The 21,995-nt window shown below is 36.3% G+C and overlaps 3 protein-coding genes, 1 long non-coding RNA gene and 1 pseudogene across 8 annotated transcripts; 1 reads left to right on the forward strand and 4 right to left on the reverse strand.

Annotated features, from left to right (window-relative positions):
- Positions 1-129: 129 nt before the first annotated feature.
- LOC18105221 (tRNA-splicing endonuclease subunit Sen2-1-like) lies at positions 130-4,319 on the reverse strand (annotated as a pseudogene).
- A 3,435-nt stretch (positions 4,320-7,754) lies between these two features.
- On the reverse strand, positions 7,755-10,176 carry LOC7494078 (uncharacterized). Of its 2 annotated transcripts, XM_024585544.2 has the most exons (3): positions 10,012-10,165; positions 9,623-9,681; positions 7,755-8,307 (listed from the first exon to the last, which is right to left on the reverse strand). In XM_024585544.2, the coding sequence occupies exon 3, from the start codon at positions 8,281-8,283 to the stop codon at positions 7,849-7,851; it is 435 nt and encodes a 144-aa protein (XP_024441312.1). In that variant the 5' UTR covers positions 8,284-8,307; positions 9,623-9,681; positions 10,012-10,165; the 3' UTR covers positions 7,755-7,848. The 2 variants fall into 2 exon arrangements, with proteins under 2 accessions (XP_024441312.1, XP_002320792.2); XM_002320756.4 differs by lacking the exon at positions 9,623-9,681 and having other exon boundaries at positions 10,012-10,176.
- Positions 10,177-10,254: 78 nt separating this feature from the next.
- Positions 10,255-14,273, forward strand: LOC7494079 (uncharacterized). Of its 4 annotated transcripts, none has more exons than XM_024585543.2 (6): positions 10,255-10,582; positions 11,016-11,726; positions 12,198-12,256; positions 12,597-12,725; positions 13,295-13,430; positions 13,538-14,002. In XM_024585543.2, exons 2-6 carry the CDS (start codon positions 11,022-11,024, stop codon positions 13,607-13,609), a joined length of 1,101 nt encoding a protein of 366 aa, XP_024441311.1. In that variant the 5' UTR covers positions 10,255-10,582; positions 11,016-11,021; the 3' UTR covers positions 13,610-14,002. The 4 variants fall into 4 exon arrangements, with proteins under 4 accessions (XP_024441311.1, XP_024441310.1, XP_024441309.1 ...); XM_024585542.2 differs by having other exon boundaries at positions 10,263-10,582; positions 11,016-11,665; positions 12,198-12,266; positions 13,859-14,273; XM_024585541.2 differs by having other exon boundaries at positions 10,270-10,582; positions 13,859-14,273.
- On the reverse strand, positions 12,481-13,296 carry LOC112324148 (uncharacterized). The gene is made up of 2 exons (XR_002977850.2): positions 12,946-13,296; positions 12,481-12,850 (listed from the first exon to the last, which is right to left on the reverse strand). It is a non-coding gene; the product is annotated as an uncharacterized LOC112324148 (long non-coding RNA).
- Positions 14,274-14,524: 251 nt separating the features above from the next.
- LOC7496966 (beta-amylase 7-like) lies at positions 14,525-21,702 on the reverse strand. Its single transcript, XM_052446715.1, is given in 12 exon segments — positions 14,525-14,841; positions 15,454-15,673; positions 15,865-16,083; positions 16,321-16,581; positions 17,196-17,360; positions 17,744-17,938; positions 18,756-18,959; positions 19,179-19,262; positions 19,623-19,910; positions 20,130-20,533; positions 20,536-20,754; positions 21,226-21,702. Coding segments are annotated over 11 exon segments (2,097 nt in total). The 5' UTR covers positions 20,564-20,754; positions 21,226-21,702; the 3' UTR covers positions 14,525-14,812.
- Between the last annotated feature and the right edge of the window lie 293 nt (positions 21,703-21,995).

Genomic DNA, 21,995 nt, shown 5'->3' on the forward strand with positions numbered 1-21,995 from the left:
TTTCAGAAAAGACTTGAGGCTGTTTGAGAGAATAATTGTTTTTTGAAATATTTTTTTATAATAAAATGGATCAAAATAATATTTTTTTATTTTAAAAAAATTATTTTTGACATCAGCGCATCAAAACGATTCAAAACATAAAAAAAAAATTTAATTTTTTAGAAACACGGGTTGACCGCGTTTCTAAACGCCATCTTGGTCCAGATTGTAAAATAACTTGGACACTAACCAATATCAAAAGAGAACAGGAAGAGTAAAGCATTTCTCAGTCACCCCAGAACTCTTAAGAGATTCAAGGGCACAATCAATTTCTTCTTTGCTCCACCTCCTTCTGCCCTGGATGCTGGAAAATAAGCCCAAGAATTTGTTACAAAACCTCATAGAAACAGGAACTTAGAAGAAAGTAAAAGAAGCAAGATTTACATTACTTTCCTTCCCGGCTTCATTTTAACAGCACAAACAAAGGCAATGCTAAAAGTCAAAACACACAAGCCATATAAAAATCACACGACAGCCAATTACCTTATCTTGTGAAAAAACAGATAAAAAAAAAGCATTCTCTTGGGTCTGCAATGACTGCCAATCTTTCTCTTTACGACATTCAAAGCTCAGTTAGAAGTTGCATGATGCTCTTCTCATGGGGAGCAAAAATCAGTAGCCTCCCATGGAATCCTCATAAACCTTTCTCTATGCTCTTCTAAGATATTAAAAATGCCAAACATACATCAATAATCAAAAGACATAGGAACAGTTACGCAAATTGAGGGTTTTTTTTTTTTTTTGCAAAAAAAATAAAAATAGAATGCCATACAAATGGTAGTTTTTTCTAGCTTCCAACAAAAAGATATGGGAAGTTCGAGGAAAAAAAATGATTAGATAATTCAAAACACCAGCAGCAAGTAATAATTACAAAACACAATACCAAAACCAAGTTGAAAAGTGAGCAAAATACAACACTGGTTACATGTATCAAAAGGAACTGGAACCAATTTCTCCACCACTGTATGTCCCTTTTGTTCAGTCTATGTTTGGTGCAATCACCTAAAGCTAGAAACAAAAACAGCGCATTACTCTACAACTAGTTCATCAAAATATATATTGTAAGTTGCAAACACATGCTAACAATAAACTGTGGCAACAGAAGGGCAAGCAAGCTTCACCAGAACAGATATCAATGCCACAAATAACAATTTCTATCACCTACCAACAATAGTGCAATAATTGTTAGTCCATAGCATTGGTGTAACCAATAATAGTGCAATGCATATGGCTAGGTCTATTTCCATGTACCCAAACCTAAACCCACAGATGTTTGTGTGTTATAACGATGCATTGCATGGTCTATTTCCATGCACCCAAACCTAAACCCACAGATGTTTGTATGTGATAGCAAGAAGCCAGACATCAAATGCAGAAGTTCTTGGAATTTAGGCTTTGAGCGGGTAAAATTATATTTTCCATGACAACCATGCTTTTGGAATGCAATTGCAGTTTTTGACATGTAGCAAATATGACATGCAACACTCATTGCGTGCCTTTCTTAGGAAATCATCATTTTACTACTTTTAAGTGAAAAATCAAGATGAAATATTGCTGGAAAAACAGTGCTATGGTATCATTAAAATTATGTTAAAATTAGGTAAGTTCTTTTCAACGATTTTAGCTTTCAAAAAAATTACTACCAATAATTCATTAGATGGTGAAATATGACATGAAATATTGCTGTAATTTCCATGCCATGCCAGTTTGGAAACACAGATGGTGCTGATCCAGAATAAAAAAGCATGAAAGAAAAATTTGCTGTCGTTTAAGATTCTCAAAAAAATTGAAAATCCAACCCCGCAAACTTCAAATCAAGTTAATTTTAGTGCACTTGATCTACTAAATGAGACCCATCATATGGTGTGTCTTGATATTTTATAACTCCAATATTACATGTAACACAAGAAACTAACAACTTGTAAATTACAATTGTAAGTTGTATCCCTTGAAATAACATGTGATATTTAGCCATATAAATAACGGGAAAAGACCTGCCATATGATGAGTCTCATTTAATAGATCAATTGTACTAAAAATCAGCTCAACTTTCCACAACAGTAACAAAATCACAAAGTTAAACTTTTGATCAATAGATAAAACCTCATTGTTAAAAGAAAGAGAGGAGCCAATAATCTGCCTTGAACCCATCTTGTCAAATTTTGGCATGGTATAAGATTATATAGATTTCCTCTCTTAGTCCCAATCACTTTTCCTCGCATGGAGGCATCTTAACAACCAGTAATAGAAATAGTATATTAAAGATTGAAAACAACTAGCAAAAAAAATTAGGTTGGTTATAAAATGGATGCAAGTTTCTAGCCAAAGAGTATATTTCATATTTTCAGGGGAAAAATACACAAAAACTTGTTCCAGGTGTTGGGTTTATTTGGAAACTTCTGCCAAGCCTAGTCATTGGCAAAAGTCAAGCTTCACTTTGAGCATGGCTTATCATTATATCTGATCATGATTATCCTCTATAATACATGTTTCCATGTAACTTGGATACACCACATGAGCTAGTTGAACCAAGTATAAAAACAAACTTTTGGCTTTCGCATTGAATGTTACTAAATGGTCTAATTTCCACTTAGACATCTAATGAATTATAAAGCAAAGAGTTTGCTTTTATACTCGGTACAACTAGCTAACTTATAGACGCTCGCACAATTGCATCTCAAATCCACCACATAAGATAATACCAGGTCTAAAACCCAACACTTTGGCTTTCTCATTAGATGCCCTCTTCTTGTCTTAAAACATCTAATGAATGATAAAGCCAAAAGATTGGCTTTACACCTAGTCAAACTAGACAGAAGACACTTACAAATTGCTTAGGCCATCACGATAGGAAGACCAGCTCAGTGATCAAAACTTGCATGTTCCCAAGCATGAAAACAGAGCATAAGATAATCATAAATTACACCAGCAATCACAAGCATTATAAAAGCAGTTCAAACCAATATACTTTGCACATTCAACCCAGAGACTCCAATAGTTTATGAAGAAAACAAGACTGACAAAAGTAAACCAGATAATTGGAAACACATCTTACTTCGTTCCATTTTCTGAGGCTTTCTGATCATCACGGCTTTGTTCTGGACTCCATCTCGTGATTGTGCACTCCTCAATAGAGCATCTCTCCAAAAAAAGATGGAGCAATAGCACCGTGACAATTTTTGTCAACATTCAAAACTAACAATGTTCTCGCAACACTTCCACAAAGTCTGATAGTGCAGTGGAAATCAGACCACACCCTCAATCTCCCAACATCCCCTTCTGACAAAACAATCACAGCATATTCTGAATGTACCAAAGATGGATGATGCCGGTAAGCAACGAAATCCACACCGTACTGTAATCCTGGCCTGAGAACCCAATTTTTCATACGAAAATGGGAATAAGCCTTATAAAAATCCGGGAAATTTTCCTTTTTCAATTTCATATGCAGCACACAAATCTAAATCATTTTTAACAAAATTATCTTCACCAGCAATCTTTAAACATTTTAAAGAATAACACAAATAAAACGCTTCCTCCAAACCCAACTGAAACCATTGCTTATCTTTTTCAGCGGTAATTATGGGTTTGCCAAAACATGCACGAGTGAGAAGTTCAGTCTGTTCTGTTTCCACTGCAAGAAGCACACTACAACCTGAGAGCGACGCACGAGCATTTGACTGAAGAAGAGAAGATTGAAGCCGTGAGACTATTTCTGACATAGGATCTGCTAGTGCTTTAGCTTCTGCTCCTTTTCCTTTCCATCTTGGCCCCATTTTTCAAAGAATTACACTTTAAAAATCTGAACAAATCAGACAGATAAATAAGCTTTAAGAACCAAGGGACACAAAGGGAATAAGGTTTGTGGATTTTCTCACTTACCAAACAGAACAATTTCCCAGAAAATCCACCATGAGAGAGGGGAAAAAAAAAGGAATCGTTGCAGCCAAGGAAACCTTAGGGCTTTTCTCTCTCAGTGCTCGTCAAATTGAGAAAGCTTGGCTGCTTTTAGAGTGTCTCAGACTTCAAAGGACTGTTTTACTCTGAACTAACTGTCAATAACAAAAATAAGCGTTGAACAGTAAAATGGTTAACAAGTTTAGGGTATTTTCTGACTGATTGACCGTATCAAAACTAGATTTACTTCTTCCATTTGATCAAAAGCTGTCAATTTGCCTTTCATGACCAAAAAAAAGAAGAAGAAGATAAAGAAAAGGTCAATTTGCCTCAGGACTAGAGCACATATAATAGTAAGTTTCTATGCACACCTTTTACACTGTAAATTGCAATATTCCTCGAACATGTTCACAACGATTTTTAAAACCTATTAAAAGAAACTGATAGCTGGTTGAAAATGACATGTTGGCCTAATTTCATAGGACTCTTTGTGCTTACTTTTTTCTTTTTTTCCCCGATGAATTATTAATGCATCTCAATATTGCTTAATTTTTTGAGAAATTTTTTGATACTTGTGGTTTCGAGAATTATATTTTTTTTATTTTTCTTTTTTTTATTTATTTTTTTTAATTATTAAACTTGTTTTTTTAGTTAGGTTTGTATAAAGAATCTACATGCCTAATAGAATAACGGTTTATTTGGATTGTAATAGGGATTATAGTTCAAAATATTTTTTATTTAGAAATGTATTAAAATGATATTTTTTTTATTTTTTAAAATCAGTATAAAACGATATGAAAATATAAAAAAAATTAAAATTTTAAAAAAAATGATTTCCACCTGAAAAGTATAGAATACTCACGTATTAGGTTTTAATACTATCCATACTCAAATTTAAAATTATTATTCATATCCGATTGAAACCTGACAAGTATAGATTTTCAATTCATAAATCTGATCGAGTTTCAGGTATCCATGCAGGAATCTATAGCCTGACCCAAAGCTGATAACCATGTTGTTTTCACAACATAAACCAAAGGCCCAAAAATACAGAAGAGGCCAAGTACTAGTCCAGCACACAATAGCACATTTTGTCCAGGATACCTTACAGTTAAAGGATCTCAGCCTTGTCTCCTCCAAAGCATTATCTTTGTCTAGTAATCAAGAGTAATGTAAATTTCCATAAAAAGATAATTTAACAGAGTCTCAAGTCTCAACCAATGTAATCTCAACGAATATTGCTTAACTAGTCAGGTTATGAGTTTGCTCCTTAAAGATCATTAGTTCAAGTCCCGCAAATCTCAGGATTACTGGAGACTTACATGATCATTAACTTTAGAATTCATAGAATTAGTCGATATATGAACATGTTAACTGAAAATATATGTTAGCCATTTCACATGATTATCACAGGCGAAAAGATCAATACAGATGATGCAAGCTTCTGCATTCATCACTAGCATCGTTTTCCAGATAAATTATTCAGGGCTAGCTATTCTCAATGCATTAAGGGCAAGTGCTTAGATCTTGAACGTGCTGCATAGAAGGAAACCTACCCCTTTCTCATGGCTTTGCTTCTTAGTAAGGATAGTTCCTTTTGGTTTAAATACCTTTTAGGTTTTTCTTAATTGCTTCTTCACTTGGTTCATTCAATTTTGATATGCATGATTTTTTCTTTTTCATTATTAAGTTCTTTTATATGTTCTCCACTACCCCTGTCTCCCTTGGCTCCTCCCTCTTTTATTGTTGCTGTTTGCATCTTTTCTTCCCTTCCTTTCCCTTTTCTTGGTTCCGCTATTATTGTCTGCTTTTCTGAGCTCAAATTCCCCCCGCATGTCTGTTTTGCTTGAAATTTTTGTTTGTATGGTCTAAGGCAACCCTTACCCACCTTTCTTTCCCTTTTGATTTCTTTTCAGATCCGTTTTGCCTTAAAAAAAAACTAAGAGTGCTAGGTGTTTCATTCTCTTGTAGACTAAGAGAGCTTTTCACCGTGGATTCATACAGTGTCGGCATCGCTTTTTTCCATTCTCTCTCGACTCTCGGTGAGTTTTCCCTACACTCGCACCCACTTTGAATGGGCTGCAACTGGCGGCTGGGTTTTTGGGTAGAATGGGTGGGAGATGTTTGTATTGATTTGCAGGTGTGTGTCCTTTTTGCGTTGATGGGTCCTACTGTCATGGGTTGTCTATTTCTGCCTTGAGATGGGGTGGGAGAGAGAGTAGGGCCCCATCCCTCTAAGCTCTACTAGGAACTTGCGTATGATTTTTTCTCCTTGTTTCAATACTGGGTGTTTGATTGCTTATGTTTTCTGCTTTTTAGCCTTGCTGTTTTGCCTTTGGTGGACTATTGGATGGTGTCTTTTTAGGGACTCGGCTGACCCGGAGCTGGAACCGGATCGGGTTAAAGAAAAAATGAGAGAAGGAAAAACCTGGTGTGACCGAGCTAACCCGGCGGGTTGACCCGGCAAGACCCGGTCAAGACCCAGTTGCAAACCCGTTAACTTGTATTTTTTTTTACCAAAATAACATCATTTTGATTAAAAAAAAAATTGACCCGGTCAAAACCCGGAACCCGGGCCTTGGACCGGGCCGGCCACCAGACTGGGTCTTAAAACTATTCTTTTAGGTATTTTATGTTTTAGTCTTTCTTTTAGAGTAGTAGATATTTTCATCTCTTTTTAGGGTTATTTTTGTTTTTTATTTTGAAGTGCTCTACTTTATCTTTTTTATAAATTGGAAAAAAAATGTGCGGGTTATCTTTGCTTTTATTGTTGATTGTATGATTATAGTTATTTGTTTATTCCCTAAAAAAAAAAGGTGTTTTAGCCTTTAATCGGCCCAACTTGCTGAGTCGAGTTTGGGCTTGAGGCTCAATCAGCTCAACCCTTAGGCTAAGAGTGCGTTTGCCAAACACACTCTTATGTCTTTTTTTTTTTTTTTAATTTTAAACTTGCTTTTATCTTAAGATTCAGCCAAACAGGCCCTAAAAAATATCAAAAAAATTCATGGGTCATTTTGAATTTATTTATGAGCCCCTTGCATGTTTTTTTTTAAATTTTTTTCACTTCATATTAGGATTGTGAATTTATACTGTAAGATACTGATCTAATATTATAATACCCACTTTTCATTGAAATTTCAAAAAATTCTCATTTTAAAAAATAAAAAATATATGTTTTTATGGATGTGCATTCGGCTAAGTCTCTAAAACAATATTAAAAAAATCATATCGTATTTACATATAAAAGTAAAAAAAATATGTATTTGTATGCACTTTTAAATTTAATAACCAGTTTATTAAAGCCACGAGAACTAAGTCTATATTTTAAAAAAATACCAAAAATTATTTTGTTTTTGTTAGTATCTAGGATTTTGAATTTATACGTAAAACATATTACTGATATTAAATAAAAAGATAGTTTCTTTTATTTTTGTATTGATATTAGAAATGTTAGGTTTTTTACTTGATAAGATAAAAATTCTCTTACCGGGAATAACTTTTCTTAAATCTTAAACAAACCAATGATTAGAAAACACAACATTTTAGTTTATATCAGACAAATAAACAATGCAGTTTACCTCACGTAAGACGTATTAAGGGTGCTAATATCTTCCCTTTACGCAATCAATTCCCTTACCCGAACTCTAAGACCAGATGGATTTTTTAGTAACCAAAATATTAGGTGGCGACTCTCATTTCTCTCTTTTTACTGACAAAAAATAAAAATTCCTTGTTCTTTCATTTCCGACCATTCCCGACTCGAGAGAATGATCGTTACGACGCTTCACACATGACATAATAACCAGAAAATTTGAGGGTATTACAATCAGCTTCAGCTTTTATAAAATAGACAATCAGGGTATGGAATCCAAGTAATCTCACTCATATTGCCTCTAATATATATACAATCTTTCAAGGTAATGGAGGAAAGACACGGGAATGTGAGGAAATAACAGAATCCTGCATATACTTGTTGGGACGATTGGGGTCTGGAACCCAAGTAATCTCACTCATATTCGGGGTCTCCACAAAAACCATGGTGAATTCTCCCACCTTCTTTATAGCTCCTCTCCTGCCAGCTCTCAAAACAATACTGTTGTTCCTGTTGTAAGAAAAGATGCCATTAGCCAAATGGATTATGTCACCTGGCTCGAATGCATCACACTCATCACCCCAGAATTGGAAGTGAACTGAGGCAGTCTCGTCAGCCACAAGTGCCAAGCAGGTCTTGTTCTGCCCTTCCAATATTTTTTTGCCTTTGTCCAAAACTATAAACTGTGTGTTAATGTTGTTTTCAGCTGCAGGCACTATGTCTTTTAGACAGATCATCCTTCCTTCTCTATCCATCAACGTAGTAGAGCTCTCTTCAACCTGTAATTGATATAATTAAAGAGAAAGCACGATGTCGTGAAGAAAGAAACATGAGCTAGGTTTTAAGATAAAAGTATCTCTCTTTTCTTTTGATCATTTACACAAACATCTAGAATTCATAATCCTAAAATAATGATAAGTAAATTTAGGAAGACAACAACTCTTCTAATTTGTTGATAACACTTAACTGGACATTCACAAACATGCAAAGAAAAGCAATAAAAAAATAAAAATAAAAACAAATAAAAAATATTAATTTTAAAAGCCAAAGTGATTGGCAGCTGGCCATGGCTGTGCAAACTGAAGCAGGCATCGAAGCCCGCCCAAATTGAACGGCCTATCTCAAGGCAGAATAGACAACTCATGACAGTACACGAAACATGGGACCCATCAGCGCAGAAAAGTCCCACACCATTAAATCAATACAAACATCCCGCCAGTTGCAGCCCATTCAAAATGGGTGTGACTGAGACCTCGTTTGTTTGTTGGAAAGTAATTTTTTTTGAAAAGTAAATTCTGAAAAAAATAAATTTCAAGAAAGTGAATTCCGAGAAAGTGAATTTCAGGAAAGTATTTTCCAATGTTTGGTAGTGTAATGGAAAATAAGTTGGAAAACACTTTCCAGTGTTTGGTTATGCCATTAAAAATAAGCTGAAAAATAACTTATTAATGCTTTATTTTTCTCAAGTTTATTAAATTAATGAGGAACAAATCTTACAAATTAAAAAGTTGAATGAGAATGAAATTGAAAAAAATATAATTTCATAAATTATCTCAAATAAAATAAATAATAATCAAAATAATAGAGATCAAATCTAAAAAAATAAAAAAAATAAAAGGTGAATAAATTAAAATAATAATAATTAACATTTCATAAATTATTTCAAATAAAATAAGTAAGAATCAAAAGAATAAGGATCAAATTTGATAGATAAAAAATTTCAATAAAAAATAATAAGGAAAAAACAAATAGCAATTATAAAAATAAAGACCAAAATTAATATAAAAATTAAATTTTAAGAGATAGAATTGAAAAATAAATATACAAAATAAATTATATATATCAATAAAAAATTTGAGGATCAAATTTGATATAATCAGCAAATAATGACATTTCTAAATTTTTCACAATTTTCAGAAAGTGTTTTCCGTCCAAATTTTTCAGGAAAACACTTTCCTGAAAACCAAACTAAATTTTTCTTTGACTGAAAAATATTTTTCGTTGATCAATTTTTTTAATGACAAAAACAAAAATTTTTAAAAATAATTTTTATAAACTACTTTTTAAAAACCAAACACAGCAGGTAAAACTCACCGAGAGAGAATGGAAAAGAGCGACGCACGACACTGTATGAATCCACGGTGAAAAGCTCTCTTAAGAAATGAAACAAAAATTACAAGCAAAACAGACATACAGGGAAAATATGAGCTAAAAAATGCAGGCAGACAATAATAGTGGAACCAAGAAAAGATACGAACAACAACAATAAAAAAGAGAGTAGCCAGGGGAGACATGGGATAGCAGAGAACACATAAAAAAAAAACATGTTCAAGCCCCTTTATAATGTTACTAACAAGTTACACTCTTCAGAGTTCAGATCAGTAATTCACGTCCTTTTAAGAAATAGGTCACACAGTTTCCTTTAAGAAGTAGATTTTACAAATTACAACCATATCGAGGATGATTCATGAAAGGCTACTTACTAGCTATAAGTTGCTGGAGCTAGGAAGGACAGGCGCCGCTGCCGCTGCTACCACCGGCGGGTCTGCTGCCGGCTGGAGAAGAGAGTTAGAGGAAGAGATGAACCAGGCAGATGGAAAGAGAAGAAACCTAAATTTTCCTATATAAAGAAATGGTATAAATGTAATTTTCTAAAGTTTTTAGGTCATTATTGATTCTCGGATGAGGAGGTAGATCCCATGCTCGAAACCCAACCATTTAATTTCTAAATTTTACCCATATCCAAGCTATCCATAGATTTTTCACCAATTTAAATCAATCTAAAATCAGATCCGGAGTAAAATTGACAGCCGCATCCGGAAGAGTGAGGAGATAGATATCCAAGTATCCAACAATCAACTGGGCCAAAGACAGGAACCTCGCAAACCGTCCGTCAGTGCTGTACGAGGCAGCGGTTGGTTGTAGTAGGGTCAAAATCAAACAGCAAGACAGAGGGATCAATGAAACATAATTAAGAAAACTGGGAATCTAAGCACTAAACAGAGTAGATTCTTGCAAAGCCAGCTCTAAAAGGGAAATGGGTTTGACTTGCAGGTACACAATCCAACAAGAGCAATCTCTTACATCTCTCTGCACCAGCTGTATTATATAACGTTGTTTTGTAATCTAACCTACCAATCAAAAGTAGCAACTCTGAATTTCGCAACTCCTGATACACTAACAGCAACCAATACTTTGTTAGTTTGTTTTATTCTCCGTATTTAACCCCCCCCCCCCCCCATCTTTTTTTTTAAAAAAAAGGTTTTCCTTTTAAGTGGGTTTGTGTATTTTTGTATTTTTTTCTTTATATTGTTGTTTTGATTGCTGATTCTTCAACAATAAAATTTAATTCCTTACAATATAATCTGATTATCTTCTAAATCCCAGTTGGATTTTCCTCAAAATCTAAGTTCCCCAAATTCATTGATGCGCCTGTCTCATTTGAGTCATGTTTCTTGATGAATATATTATCATGCTTGAATCATAGGCCTCTATGTCAATCCTCTGTGGCGTTCCAATCCTTGAATGCGTGTACTGCCTTGGCTGTGCTCGTTGGCTTTGGAAAAAATGCCTATACTCTGCTGGTCATGAAAGTGAGAACTGGGGCTTAGCCACAGCTGAAGAATTTGCGCCTGTGCCTCGCCTTTGTCGCCTAATCCTATCTGTCTATGAAGATGATCTTCGAAACCCACTTTGGGCGCCGCCGGGAGGCTATGGTATTAATCCTGACTGGGTAGTTGTAAAGAGAACTTATGAAGATACAGGGGGGTGTGCTGCTCCTTACATGATTTACCTTGATCATGATAATGCTGATGTAGTGTTGGCTATTAGGGGGCTTAATTTGGCGAAGGAAAGTGACTATGCAGTTTTACTTGATAATAAATTGGGGCAGACCAAGTTTGATGGTGGTTATGTGCATAATGGGCTATTGAAAGCAGCAAAGTGGGTTTTTGATACAGAGTGTGAGCTTTTGAGGGATTTGGTTGAGATGAATCCAGATTATAGGTTGACTTTTGCTGGACATTCATTAGGTGCAGGGATAGTGTCGCTGATAGTAATGCACGCTGTCCAAAATCGGGATAGATTGGGGAACATTGAGAGGAAGAGGATCAGATGCTTTGCCATGGCTCCTGCTAGGTGTGTGTCACTGAATTTGGCTGTGAGATATGCTGATGTTATCAATTCTATCGTGCTTCAGGTAGGACTTGCCTGTGCTATCAGCTGTGTTTGAAATTACAATAACAAAGTTGCTTAAAATTTGGTCAAAATGGATTACGGTAAAGTTTAAAATTTGAATATTTTGGTGCATCGGTCAATTGGAAACACCCACAAATATGATGAGTGGTCTTAATAAGAACGGTGGTTGCAGCATTTTTTGGTTCTACTAAAATGAATAAAATTTGTTCAAAGTGGCCACAGAAGCATTTTTCAATTTATACATTTTGAGAATTAGAAACCCTGCTGTTTAGAAATATCAATTATGTGATACAGTGATTAGCATTTTAATTTGCCTGTTTTCTTACAATTGTTACCTGCTGCTGAGCTCTAGATTTGATGAAACAAGCAAAGAGCTTGATACCTTAGACTTCTAGCATTTCAATTTCTCTTTCACTGTGACAAGGAATATTAGTATGTTCTCTGTTCTAATATGAGTTACTGAATGAACCAGGATGATTTCTTACCTCGGACGACCACTGTTCTGGAAGATGTTTACAAATCGATTTTCTGGTAAAAGATAGTATGTCTTATTTACCTTTTCATTACTAGCTGTATATTTTTTTCTTTTATTGCATCTGGTAATGTGGCATATATAAGATGTTGAGATTTGAGGCCCTTTTTTAAAAAAAAACAAATATTCAAATGAGTCAATATTGTACTCACAAAGAAAGAGCGCAGTTGCGCAAAGAAACTTAAAGAGGTTTTTCCATTTGGCTAGTTGAGGAAACCTCGGATAGTCAATGATGGACTCTTATGCTTGCATATTTGGTCCGTGTTATAATGATCACGTATCTAATGCAGTTTGTTTAGACAAGATATTAACTAAGCTGAGTTTCTGTACTTTGGACAGCTTGCCTTGTCTGTTATGCCTAATGTGCTTGAAGGATACTTGCACTCTTGAGGAGAAGATGCTTAAGGATCCAACACGGCTATATGCACCAGGACGGCTATACCATATTGTCGAGAGAAAGCCCTTCAGGTAAATTCAGCTGTATTTTTGGTGCAATTTTACTTGTACCTAATGAAGCAGCTTGCCATGAGTTTTTATGCCCTCTGCTGAAGGAAATTCTTGATGATTTGGGGATATAAAGAAGGTATCACATGCTGGGAAATAAGAGGAATGGTGAGGGGAAGAGCGAAAATAGAAATAGTGAGTCTTATTGAAGGTACAAGGAAAGTATTGTAGGGGTTATGCTTACCAATTTGGCCTATAATACTGATAGGCAATCAAAGACTTATTAGGCTCTGCATCGAAGCCTAAGCAGATTAACAATGCTGCAGGCATCCTGAATCCAAGATTCATTAAAGGCTGCACATGCACTCCTCCATTTTAGATATCTGTATTCACGTGTTACGAGCAGCAGATCAAAGAGCAACTGATAATTATCATTGAATATTTTAAGACCCAAAAGAGTTGTCAATTGTCGGTGTGCCGTGCCAGCTCCTTTCGATTTCGATTTGCTGGAGGTTTATTTAGAAAATTTATGTGCTTCAGAATTATTGATTACCATCTTATCGTAATCAGAGTACCTTTACACTTGGTTTCAGGATAGGAAGATTTCCACCAGTTGTCAGAACAGCAGTCCCTGTGGATGGGCGCTTTGAGCACCTAGTTCTTTCATGCAATGCGACTTCTGATCATGCCATTATCTGGTTGGAGAGGGAATCTCAAAGGGCTCTTGATGTAAGTCTAGCTTCTTTCTTGGCATGCAGTAAGACTTGGTGGTTCTGGGTTTGGGCCAAGGCTGAGACAGCTTTTAAATAACTGATCTAGTTTGACTCATCAATCAGATTTTTAGAGCTTGCTTGTCCAGCTTCTCAAAGAGGAAAAAAATGAAAGAAAACCTTGGTTTATCCAGTTGAGGGAGGGTAGTCAGCTTTTAAACAACTCCTGGGTAGCTTGAAATAGGAGCTTTTGGAATGTTTGTTGAGGCCAATTTGTGGCAGTTTTCTTATAAAATCCCGAGACCTGTCATCTCCGCAACTCCACTATAAATGATAAAGGCGGTGTCAGTCAAGTGGTGTATATTTGCTTGGTTAAATTAGATGCTATAAGATTGAGAATTAACTTCTACATTTACAACATATCTGAAACACTATCTCCCTTGTCAGTTGATGCTGGAGAAAGATCGGATCATGGAAATTCCAGCACAACAGCGGATGCAGCGGCAGGAGTCTCTTGCACGTGAGCACAATGAAGAGTATGAGGCAGCACTTCGGAGAGCTGTTGCTTTGGAAATCCCACAGGCAGCCTACTCATCTTCGTATGGAACATTTGCCGAAGTGGAAAAGGGGGAGGGTTCTGGCAGCTCAAGTGGGGCACGTTCATCACTGTTGTCATTTAAGAGAATGAGGGAACGCTGGGACAACTTTATAGAGCGTCTTTTTGATGTGGATGAATCTGGTCGAATGGTGTTCAAGAAGTCTTCCACATAGACACTATTTTTTCTCCCTTTTTGTAAAATTACCTGCAAATATCATTCTTTCATTTATCAACCAAATAGGCTCGATTTGCCTTATGATGTTATTTTAATGGTCTGTATAATTGCCAGCTTTACGCATGGATAAATCAGATTAAATAGGAGGGAGGGAAAATGAAAGAAAGAGAGCTCTTTTAAGAATATGGAACTCACCGTCAACTTCAAGCGTGGCCAGAGCTTAGCAAACAGTTTCTTCGAAGCTCCCTTGTAGATAGTTTTTTCCACCTTGCCTACGGTTTTTAGGAACTTAGGAAGAAATTGAAGGCCCAGTACAAAATGAGAAAGAAATAAATCAAAATGGAGGGGAATTGCTGTTCAATTAATAAATTCAAATTTCTGAATTGCACACGAGCCTTTGAAAAAAGCTTTCAGCTAGGTTAAAAAAGCAAGCATTAAAGGAAGCTCAAATCTAGCGAACCTGACTGTTTTGAGTTCGTGACGTCATTTACAGAGGTGTTTAAACCATTTCAATACTATTACCCTGCATATTATATGAAAAAAATACTACACTAATCTACATTATGGTAACCCCATCTATTATGTGGGGAAAAATAAATACCACTCCATCTGGATGCCCTTCCTCCTGCTATACCTGGAGATCAAGAACGGCATCCCCTGCCATGGAAATCAAACACATTCAGATCAAATTACAATGATTTATCAATCAGTATTATATATCATCAATAGCCAACTAATCGAATGGCTCACTACCACTTTTATTTTGAATTTGATGCAACTTTATAGACCTTCATTAAAATTTGTGCCCTTGAAGGACAAGTTACTTATCAACATCTAACAGATTCGGCTACAAAACCGTGTGTGAAAATGATGCTAGTTTTCTTGCTTTAATAGCTAGCCAGTAAATGAGACAAACTATGGCTTGTCTGTTCTTCACAGGGCACTGTTGGAAGAACCTTTTGAAGTAATCTCACTGTTTATGAAACAGAAGACCAGTGCAGATTACCTAAACCTGTGAAATTCATGTTGGAAGCACCAAATTTGTTATCCCTCTGATTCGGGCAGCATCCAGAACTTTTAGATAAAGAAATCTGTCTCCCTCTATTTTCACCCTTTTCCCTTAGTTATTAGTTCCCAGCCCACCAAAATGATGTTCACACTAGGTAACTGGATCTTTTCTTTTTATCAGCATGGGTGATTGGATAAAAATTTATAGCATGGCACAGACTCGAATTTAAAAAATAATTGCAGATTGCTCTAGAACTTTACCATGCATTCTCTTAACAAAGCGTTCAAATTCCATGTAGGCTTGTCTCTCCATTAGAAGTGGACTGAGCCTAAGGTAAGTAAAAGACAAAAAATGTCTTCCATCCGGATCACTCAATGGCTTGGCGTTATCCAGAATCTTGTTATACGTGACCCTGTCATAGCATGGAAGAGCGTTCTCGCCAGCAACTGGTGTGCCAACATCCCATGCAGCATTCAGCACCTGAGATAGACAATTATAATGCTCACAGATAAATTTTCAACAAGGACCAGGCACCCGGTGAACCTGAAGCATGATGTTTATCCAAAATTTTCATATAGGTGAAAAAACAGGCTTTTATAGAAAAGACTTATTTTCCCAAAAATGACAAACTTAATTCAGGAAATGTTGAAGCTCAACAGGAAGTTTCTTACTTGCCATACTAATCCCTCAGGATCTGCATGTGCCTCTGCAAAGTCCACTTGCTGGTCTACTGTCCACAATTCAGAACACGAGAAGTTTAAAACAGCCCCGTGCTTCTTTAGCATTGCAACAATTGCAGCATAGCCATCATGATTGCATGGGTTGTAGAACCCAGCAGTTAATTCAGCAGCATGACTGGATGTCTTGTACCACCAATGAATACCTAATAGCTGCTCAAAATTAAAATGTAGCAAACAGAGTGGATCAAGCATAACTATCAAATAACTTTCAGATGTAGTTTTCAAAAGTTCTAAAATGCATTTTGAAGCCAACATAAACAAATATCTTAAATCAACTTAAAATTAGGACCTAGGCAATTAACAGAGAAAGGAAAGAAACAAGCCTAGGTAGCAAACTTTCATAAACAATCCTTGAAATTAGAAGAAATTTCTGAAAAGCAGACTCACCTTCACAGCAATTCGAGTGCCTTCAAAAGCTAACTTTGCCAAAGAAAGTACCCGATCACCATGATCAACTAAAATCCTAGCATACCAATTAAGGAAGAACCTGCCATAATACCCATCATATTCCCCTCCATCACAGAAGAAACCAGTTTCATGTGGCTGGGAATTATAGGAGCCAGCATTATCTGGTCCCCTAGCCCGGAATGGATGTCCCCTTACTTCCGCTGTCTTCTTTAAGCTTTTCAGAAAATATTTATCATAACACTGCAAATAAAGAGCTTTTCTTAACCATGCTGGGATAATAAAAGATAAATCGGCAATCACAGATTGAGAAAATAAATGAAAGAATCGAGTACCCAGTTCACATAACATGAAGCAACCAATTTACCTAGAAAAATAATTGTTTTATAATTACCTAGTTATGAAATATAAAAAAAAAGAAGAGAAATGAGCCATACTGCAAACTAAATTTTCAAGATAACTGGTTTCTTAAAATCTAATAAACTCTGCCAAATATTCAAGTCTAACTCCACTTGTCCATAGTATCTTTGATAAGATAGGCATAGGAACCAGAAAAATCAAATTGTGTCCAGGCAAAATTGGAAAGTCACCACAAATTGACTCCTATTTATTTATTTAATTTAATTTTTTTTTTGAAGAAGAAGAGAGGCTGCCTGGTGTTAAAAAAAAAGGTTACTGGAGCATACTGCCCTAGCAGTAACTCTCAAGGCCAGAAGTATTGTGAGAGCAAATGTTGGAAGCTATTGGCAAGTTTGTGTGTATGGAAGCAACTTGTAAAGTTGTAGCAAGCAATTTTGGATAACGAAAGCTTACATCGCTCAAAAAATATCACTGAAATAATGAACTTCAAAAATTACCTGAAATTCACCAATGCCAGGATATCTCCAGCCATGCTTCACAGGACAAGAAGGGTACCGTAGCTCCCCACAAGGACCGAGTCCAACTTCAACCATGGAGATGATACCATCCACAAAGAATTCATCAAATTCTGCTCGGAAGCTTCTCATGTAGTCAAAGTACACCTACATTAGTTAACCATAGAGATAAAAACACCAAATTTACTAGCCTAAAAAAAAATCCATTTCAAATACTCAAATTACATGGAAGCACCAAATCAAATGACCTATATTCTGATCATTGCTGTTAGGAACACGCATAAAATACAGTTTTGAATTTAGCATAATGTATATTCCAAATGTTAGCCATAACCAAAACAGCAACTTCAAAAACATTTTTTAATTGAATAAATTATTGTTGTATTTAGCTTATGTTGGTATTCTAAGAAAATTTAATGATTATTACAGAAGCAGACATTCATGTGCAAAGAGTGACAGAAAAGCTTCTGAGTGTCGAGCATACACTGGCTTATAATTAAGTAAAGCCTAACAGCTACAGCAGGATGTACCTCAATAGCAGTACGACCTCTTAACACTCGTTCTTTGTCGATTCCCCATGAAAGACATTCCGGGTTGTGCCTTCCTTCTCTATCGGTGAAGAAAATGTCAGGATTACTGCGTCCAATTTCTGCCACCCAATTTGGCAGGGGAATACAAACATCATCACCAACATTGCCTCCACATTCATGAAATGACATCACAACCTGAGATAAAAAATCAGTAAGACAATTTACTCTCATCAGAAGGAATTTTCAAAGGTATTGAGAAAAACAACTACAGCGATCAGGGACTTGTTGCTACGGTATGTTTAGATGAAGATAGATTCATAACAAACAATTCAATAATTTTAGAATCTTAAAAGTTAAATCCACCCTGAGAAAACACCATCCCTTCTTAAAACATAATAAATCCTGTTCATAAATTTGGCTGTACTCAGAATTACTGTTTTTATTGTAACAATCAAGGAATAAAAAACTCCTCGGCCAATATCAGCACCCAAGCTCTGGGGATTTGCAATCACAAACCTAAATGAATCGACCCTCTCCCTTCACAGACAGTAAGCCCCTGAAATGCATGACATCTACTTGACCACCCCTTCATAATAAGTTCCCCAGCCATCACCCATTAATTAGTCCAAAGAAATCCTTCTGTCATTCAATGATTGGCTCCTATCAGGATCTTCATAGTAGGTCCTTGATCTGTGAACAATCTTGCAGTTATGTTCCATCAACATGCTTAGTTGCACATGCTCATGTCATTGACATTATGATCAACAGCAACAACTTGCTCGGTTTCCAAACACTCAGAAAATATCAGATCTCATAACATTGCAGAATTCAGGGCACTGTACCCATGCCACTAACATCCACATGTATGGATATGATCATAAACAATCTATGAAGTGGTGTACCAGAGAAAGGGGGTTGCTAAGAAAAGCCAACAATTAGCATTAATTCTATGCGCAGAATGCGGGAGAGCATAAGCTACCATACAGGATAACAAGTTTCAAACAGCACTCACCTGTAACTTGAGCTTGAGTTCATGCACCATCTGGAAGAGCCTCTTGTAACCATTCCAGTTGTACTCTTGAGGAGCGTGAGCCTCTACTATGCCCCACCAGCAGTAAACCATAACACCATCAACATTGGCAGATTTCAATACCTTGAGCTGCTTCAATAGGCCATCTGGATCAACCAGCTCACACTTCATATTTATGGCACCCAACTGACACCAACAAATCATGGAACAAAAATGAATTTGATTATAACTTACATAGATCTCACATTTGGCACTTGGGTTAGATTGAGAAACAACATATCAATGAAAATAGAGTATCCTTCACAAAAAGGCTGAACTCAGAACGGAAATAATAATAAATAAAAAAGGATAGGACACACCATCTCTAAAATCAACCGCTCAAAAAGTAGGATTAAATTAACTCACTGGTAGCATCACATAAACCGGTATGAATGGACTGCCAGCAAAATCCTGCTCTGGTAGCTTTGGAATTGGAGGTATGTCAACAATCTAAAAAACCAGAGAGAGAAGTTGAAAAATGGGTGACATTAAACACTAAATCTAGAAGAACCAAACTTTGTTAGAAAATTAACTGGGACTCTACATTCTTTGACTAAAAACAAGTTCTACATATGTGCAATACTGTGCTCCACATTGCTAATCAAAGAGCCGGTTAGCTTATCAGCTTATTTATGTCTAATGTGTAAAGTACAAGACAAACATGGAGTAAACAAGCAACCATGCATTTTTTTTCAATGTTTAAAGTGTCAATTGTGAGGTTACAAACATTAAACTTGAGAACAACATTTATTAGAATATCCATAGATCAATATTGCAGCACATATAGTGTACAAAAGAATTCCATAGTACCTGCTTGTCATTTATAGTGTCCATGGAGCCACCAACACGAGGATCACTCTCTGTTTGTTCTCTTCCTTCTCCCACCATTCCTGGGGTTTGTGACTGAGTGCTTGCAGATAGATCATAAGGTGAGGGGTTGGGTATAAAAGCACCTTTCATACGGCATGAATTGTACTCAACCGAGGTCCGATGACCAGGAGAGACTCCTCCGAGGGAACCAGGTGGAGTCGGTTGTGACACCAGATGTGAAGATGATGATGTTACGGCAGCAGAAGTGCCACCTGCAGGCCTTGAGCCCTGCAAAAAAGTAAAGAAGATAACAACTCCCTCTAGATTTTACTAAGACCCATTTCAGTAAGAATCAAGGAACATGTAAGAGGTACTCTGATCAACCATAACTCTTCAAACCAGTGGGTAATAACAATTTAGTGTGCATTCTACCAGTTATCACTAACATTTAATTAACGAATCAAATAAATTCAGCAAACAAAGCCTTTGTACTTGAGAGATAAGTACCTGAGATCTTGAAGGAAAGGTGGTTCCATCTGGAAGAACAACCCAGCCAGCTTCCCTCGCCAAAGCAGCAATTACATCATTTATATCAGCTCTAACCCTAAGATTGTAATTACCATGCCTCCTTAATCCTGCCAAGATCCTCGCTGTGATTGCCCTCCGATGCCGCTCTCTTAGCTTTGTCCTCTCCTTTTCTTCTAGCGGCCTTGACATTCGAGTTCCTCCCCCTGGAGAGCTAACATGTTCTTGAAATTGCTGGTGATGTTGAAACTGATTATTACTACTATTTGATGTCATCCCTCCGTCCATTCCTACCATCATTTGTGCAGCAATAAGCTTCCCTCTATTGTCATCATCTTCCTCTTTAACGTCCATGCCCATTTCTTCATCATCATCTTCTTCACTTGTCCTCTTAATTTTTGAATATCTGTTGCCATACTCTTTCTCTCTCTTCCACAATCAAATGTCTTAAAGCTACAAAGACTTGGTCGTCCAATGCTTCTAAGACAACACAGGCCATCATTTCCACTCAATTATCCAGATACCTGAAAAGCTACCCTTTTTTTTAATAATTTAGACTGTAAACTGGAAAAAAAGAGAGCATGTGATAGCCTCTTTCTCGACTTCCCTGGCAACAATGAAAAACCGTTAAGAGCTAAACAATTATACCAAGAAAAAGTAAATAAGAGGTAAAAATAAAAGACAAATACAGAAAAAGAAAGCTCTCCTTTTCAATTTAAGCCGTCGAATTGAAACTTTTATTAGTTTATAGTGTTTTAAACTGCTTACAAGTCAAAAGGACAAATGCCTCCGCTACATTATCATTGCCACTACATTTGGCATCAAAATGTCAGCTTTCTCATTTTATTTCTTCAATTTTTTATTTTTTTTTGACAAAGATTTTTATTTCTAAAGTAAAAGAAACAATAAAATTAAAAAACCAAATAATCAAAAAATTAATTTCTTCTCTTTTCCCACCTTTTCCTTGGCAACCAAACAAGAAGTGAAGGCTAGTTGTCTCACTATAAATCAACTACAGAACTTCAATTAAAATAAACACTTTTTAAACATTAATAAACAAAACAAACTCATTAATCACCTTCTTATAACAGTTTTCCACTCGTTTCACGCGTAAGATTCACACAAGAACTTCACCTTGCGCATACTAACACTTCAGATTCCCCTCTATTTCTCCATTTCCAATCAAATTTCACTCTTCCAGCTTTCTCACCTTATATCTTCTCCATAACAACAGATCCATCCGCCTCTCTCAAAACCCTAACTTCGCCGACCACCGGAGAATCACCGGTGTCGTTTCACGGCTACTCTCCAAAGCCTAATTGAACAAAGAATTCCACGATAAGGCGAGATATTCGAGGTTTTCCCGGCGAGTAGAGGTGAGCGTGTGAGAGAGAGTAAGGAGGCGCGTGTGGAAATGTGTGTTTGCGTGCGAGGTTAGGGATTCGCGCGTGTGGAGAGGCTCGAGCGTGTTTCGTGTGTGTGTGTGTGTTGGTATGACACGGATGGGGCGTGTGTAGTTATGCCAGAGAGAGAGAGAGGGTACAGTAACACGTGTAGCGCATGCTGAAAGCTGAATGAAATCACGAGATGTTAGTGCGTCCTTAAAGGCCCAATCACGTGACCTACATTAGCGGTAAACGGTTACAAACCGCTTGTGTTTGTCTGAAAAAATAAAAATTTAAGCACACGCACTGACCATCAAGTGCTTGAAATTGTTCAGATACAATTGGTCTTAAATGATATTATTGGCTACGGGATAATGCCATTAAAGCATTTTTTTTACGTTTTAAAAATATTTAAAAAAAAAAATTATTTATTTTTATTTTCATATTATTTTAATGTTAGATA

Source organism: Populus trichocarpa, chromosome 14 (assembly GCF_000002775.5).
Source record: "Populus trichocarpa isolate Nisqually-1 chromosome 14, P.trichocarpa_v4.1, whole genome shotgun sequence".
NCBI lineage: Eukaryota > Viridiplantae > Streptophyta > Magnoliopsida > Malpighiales > Salicaceae > Populus > Populus trichocarpa.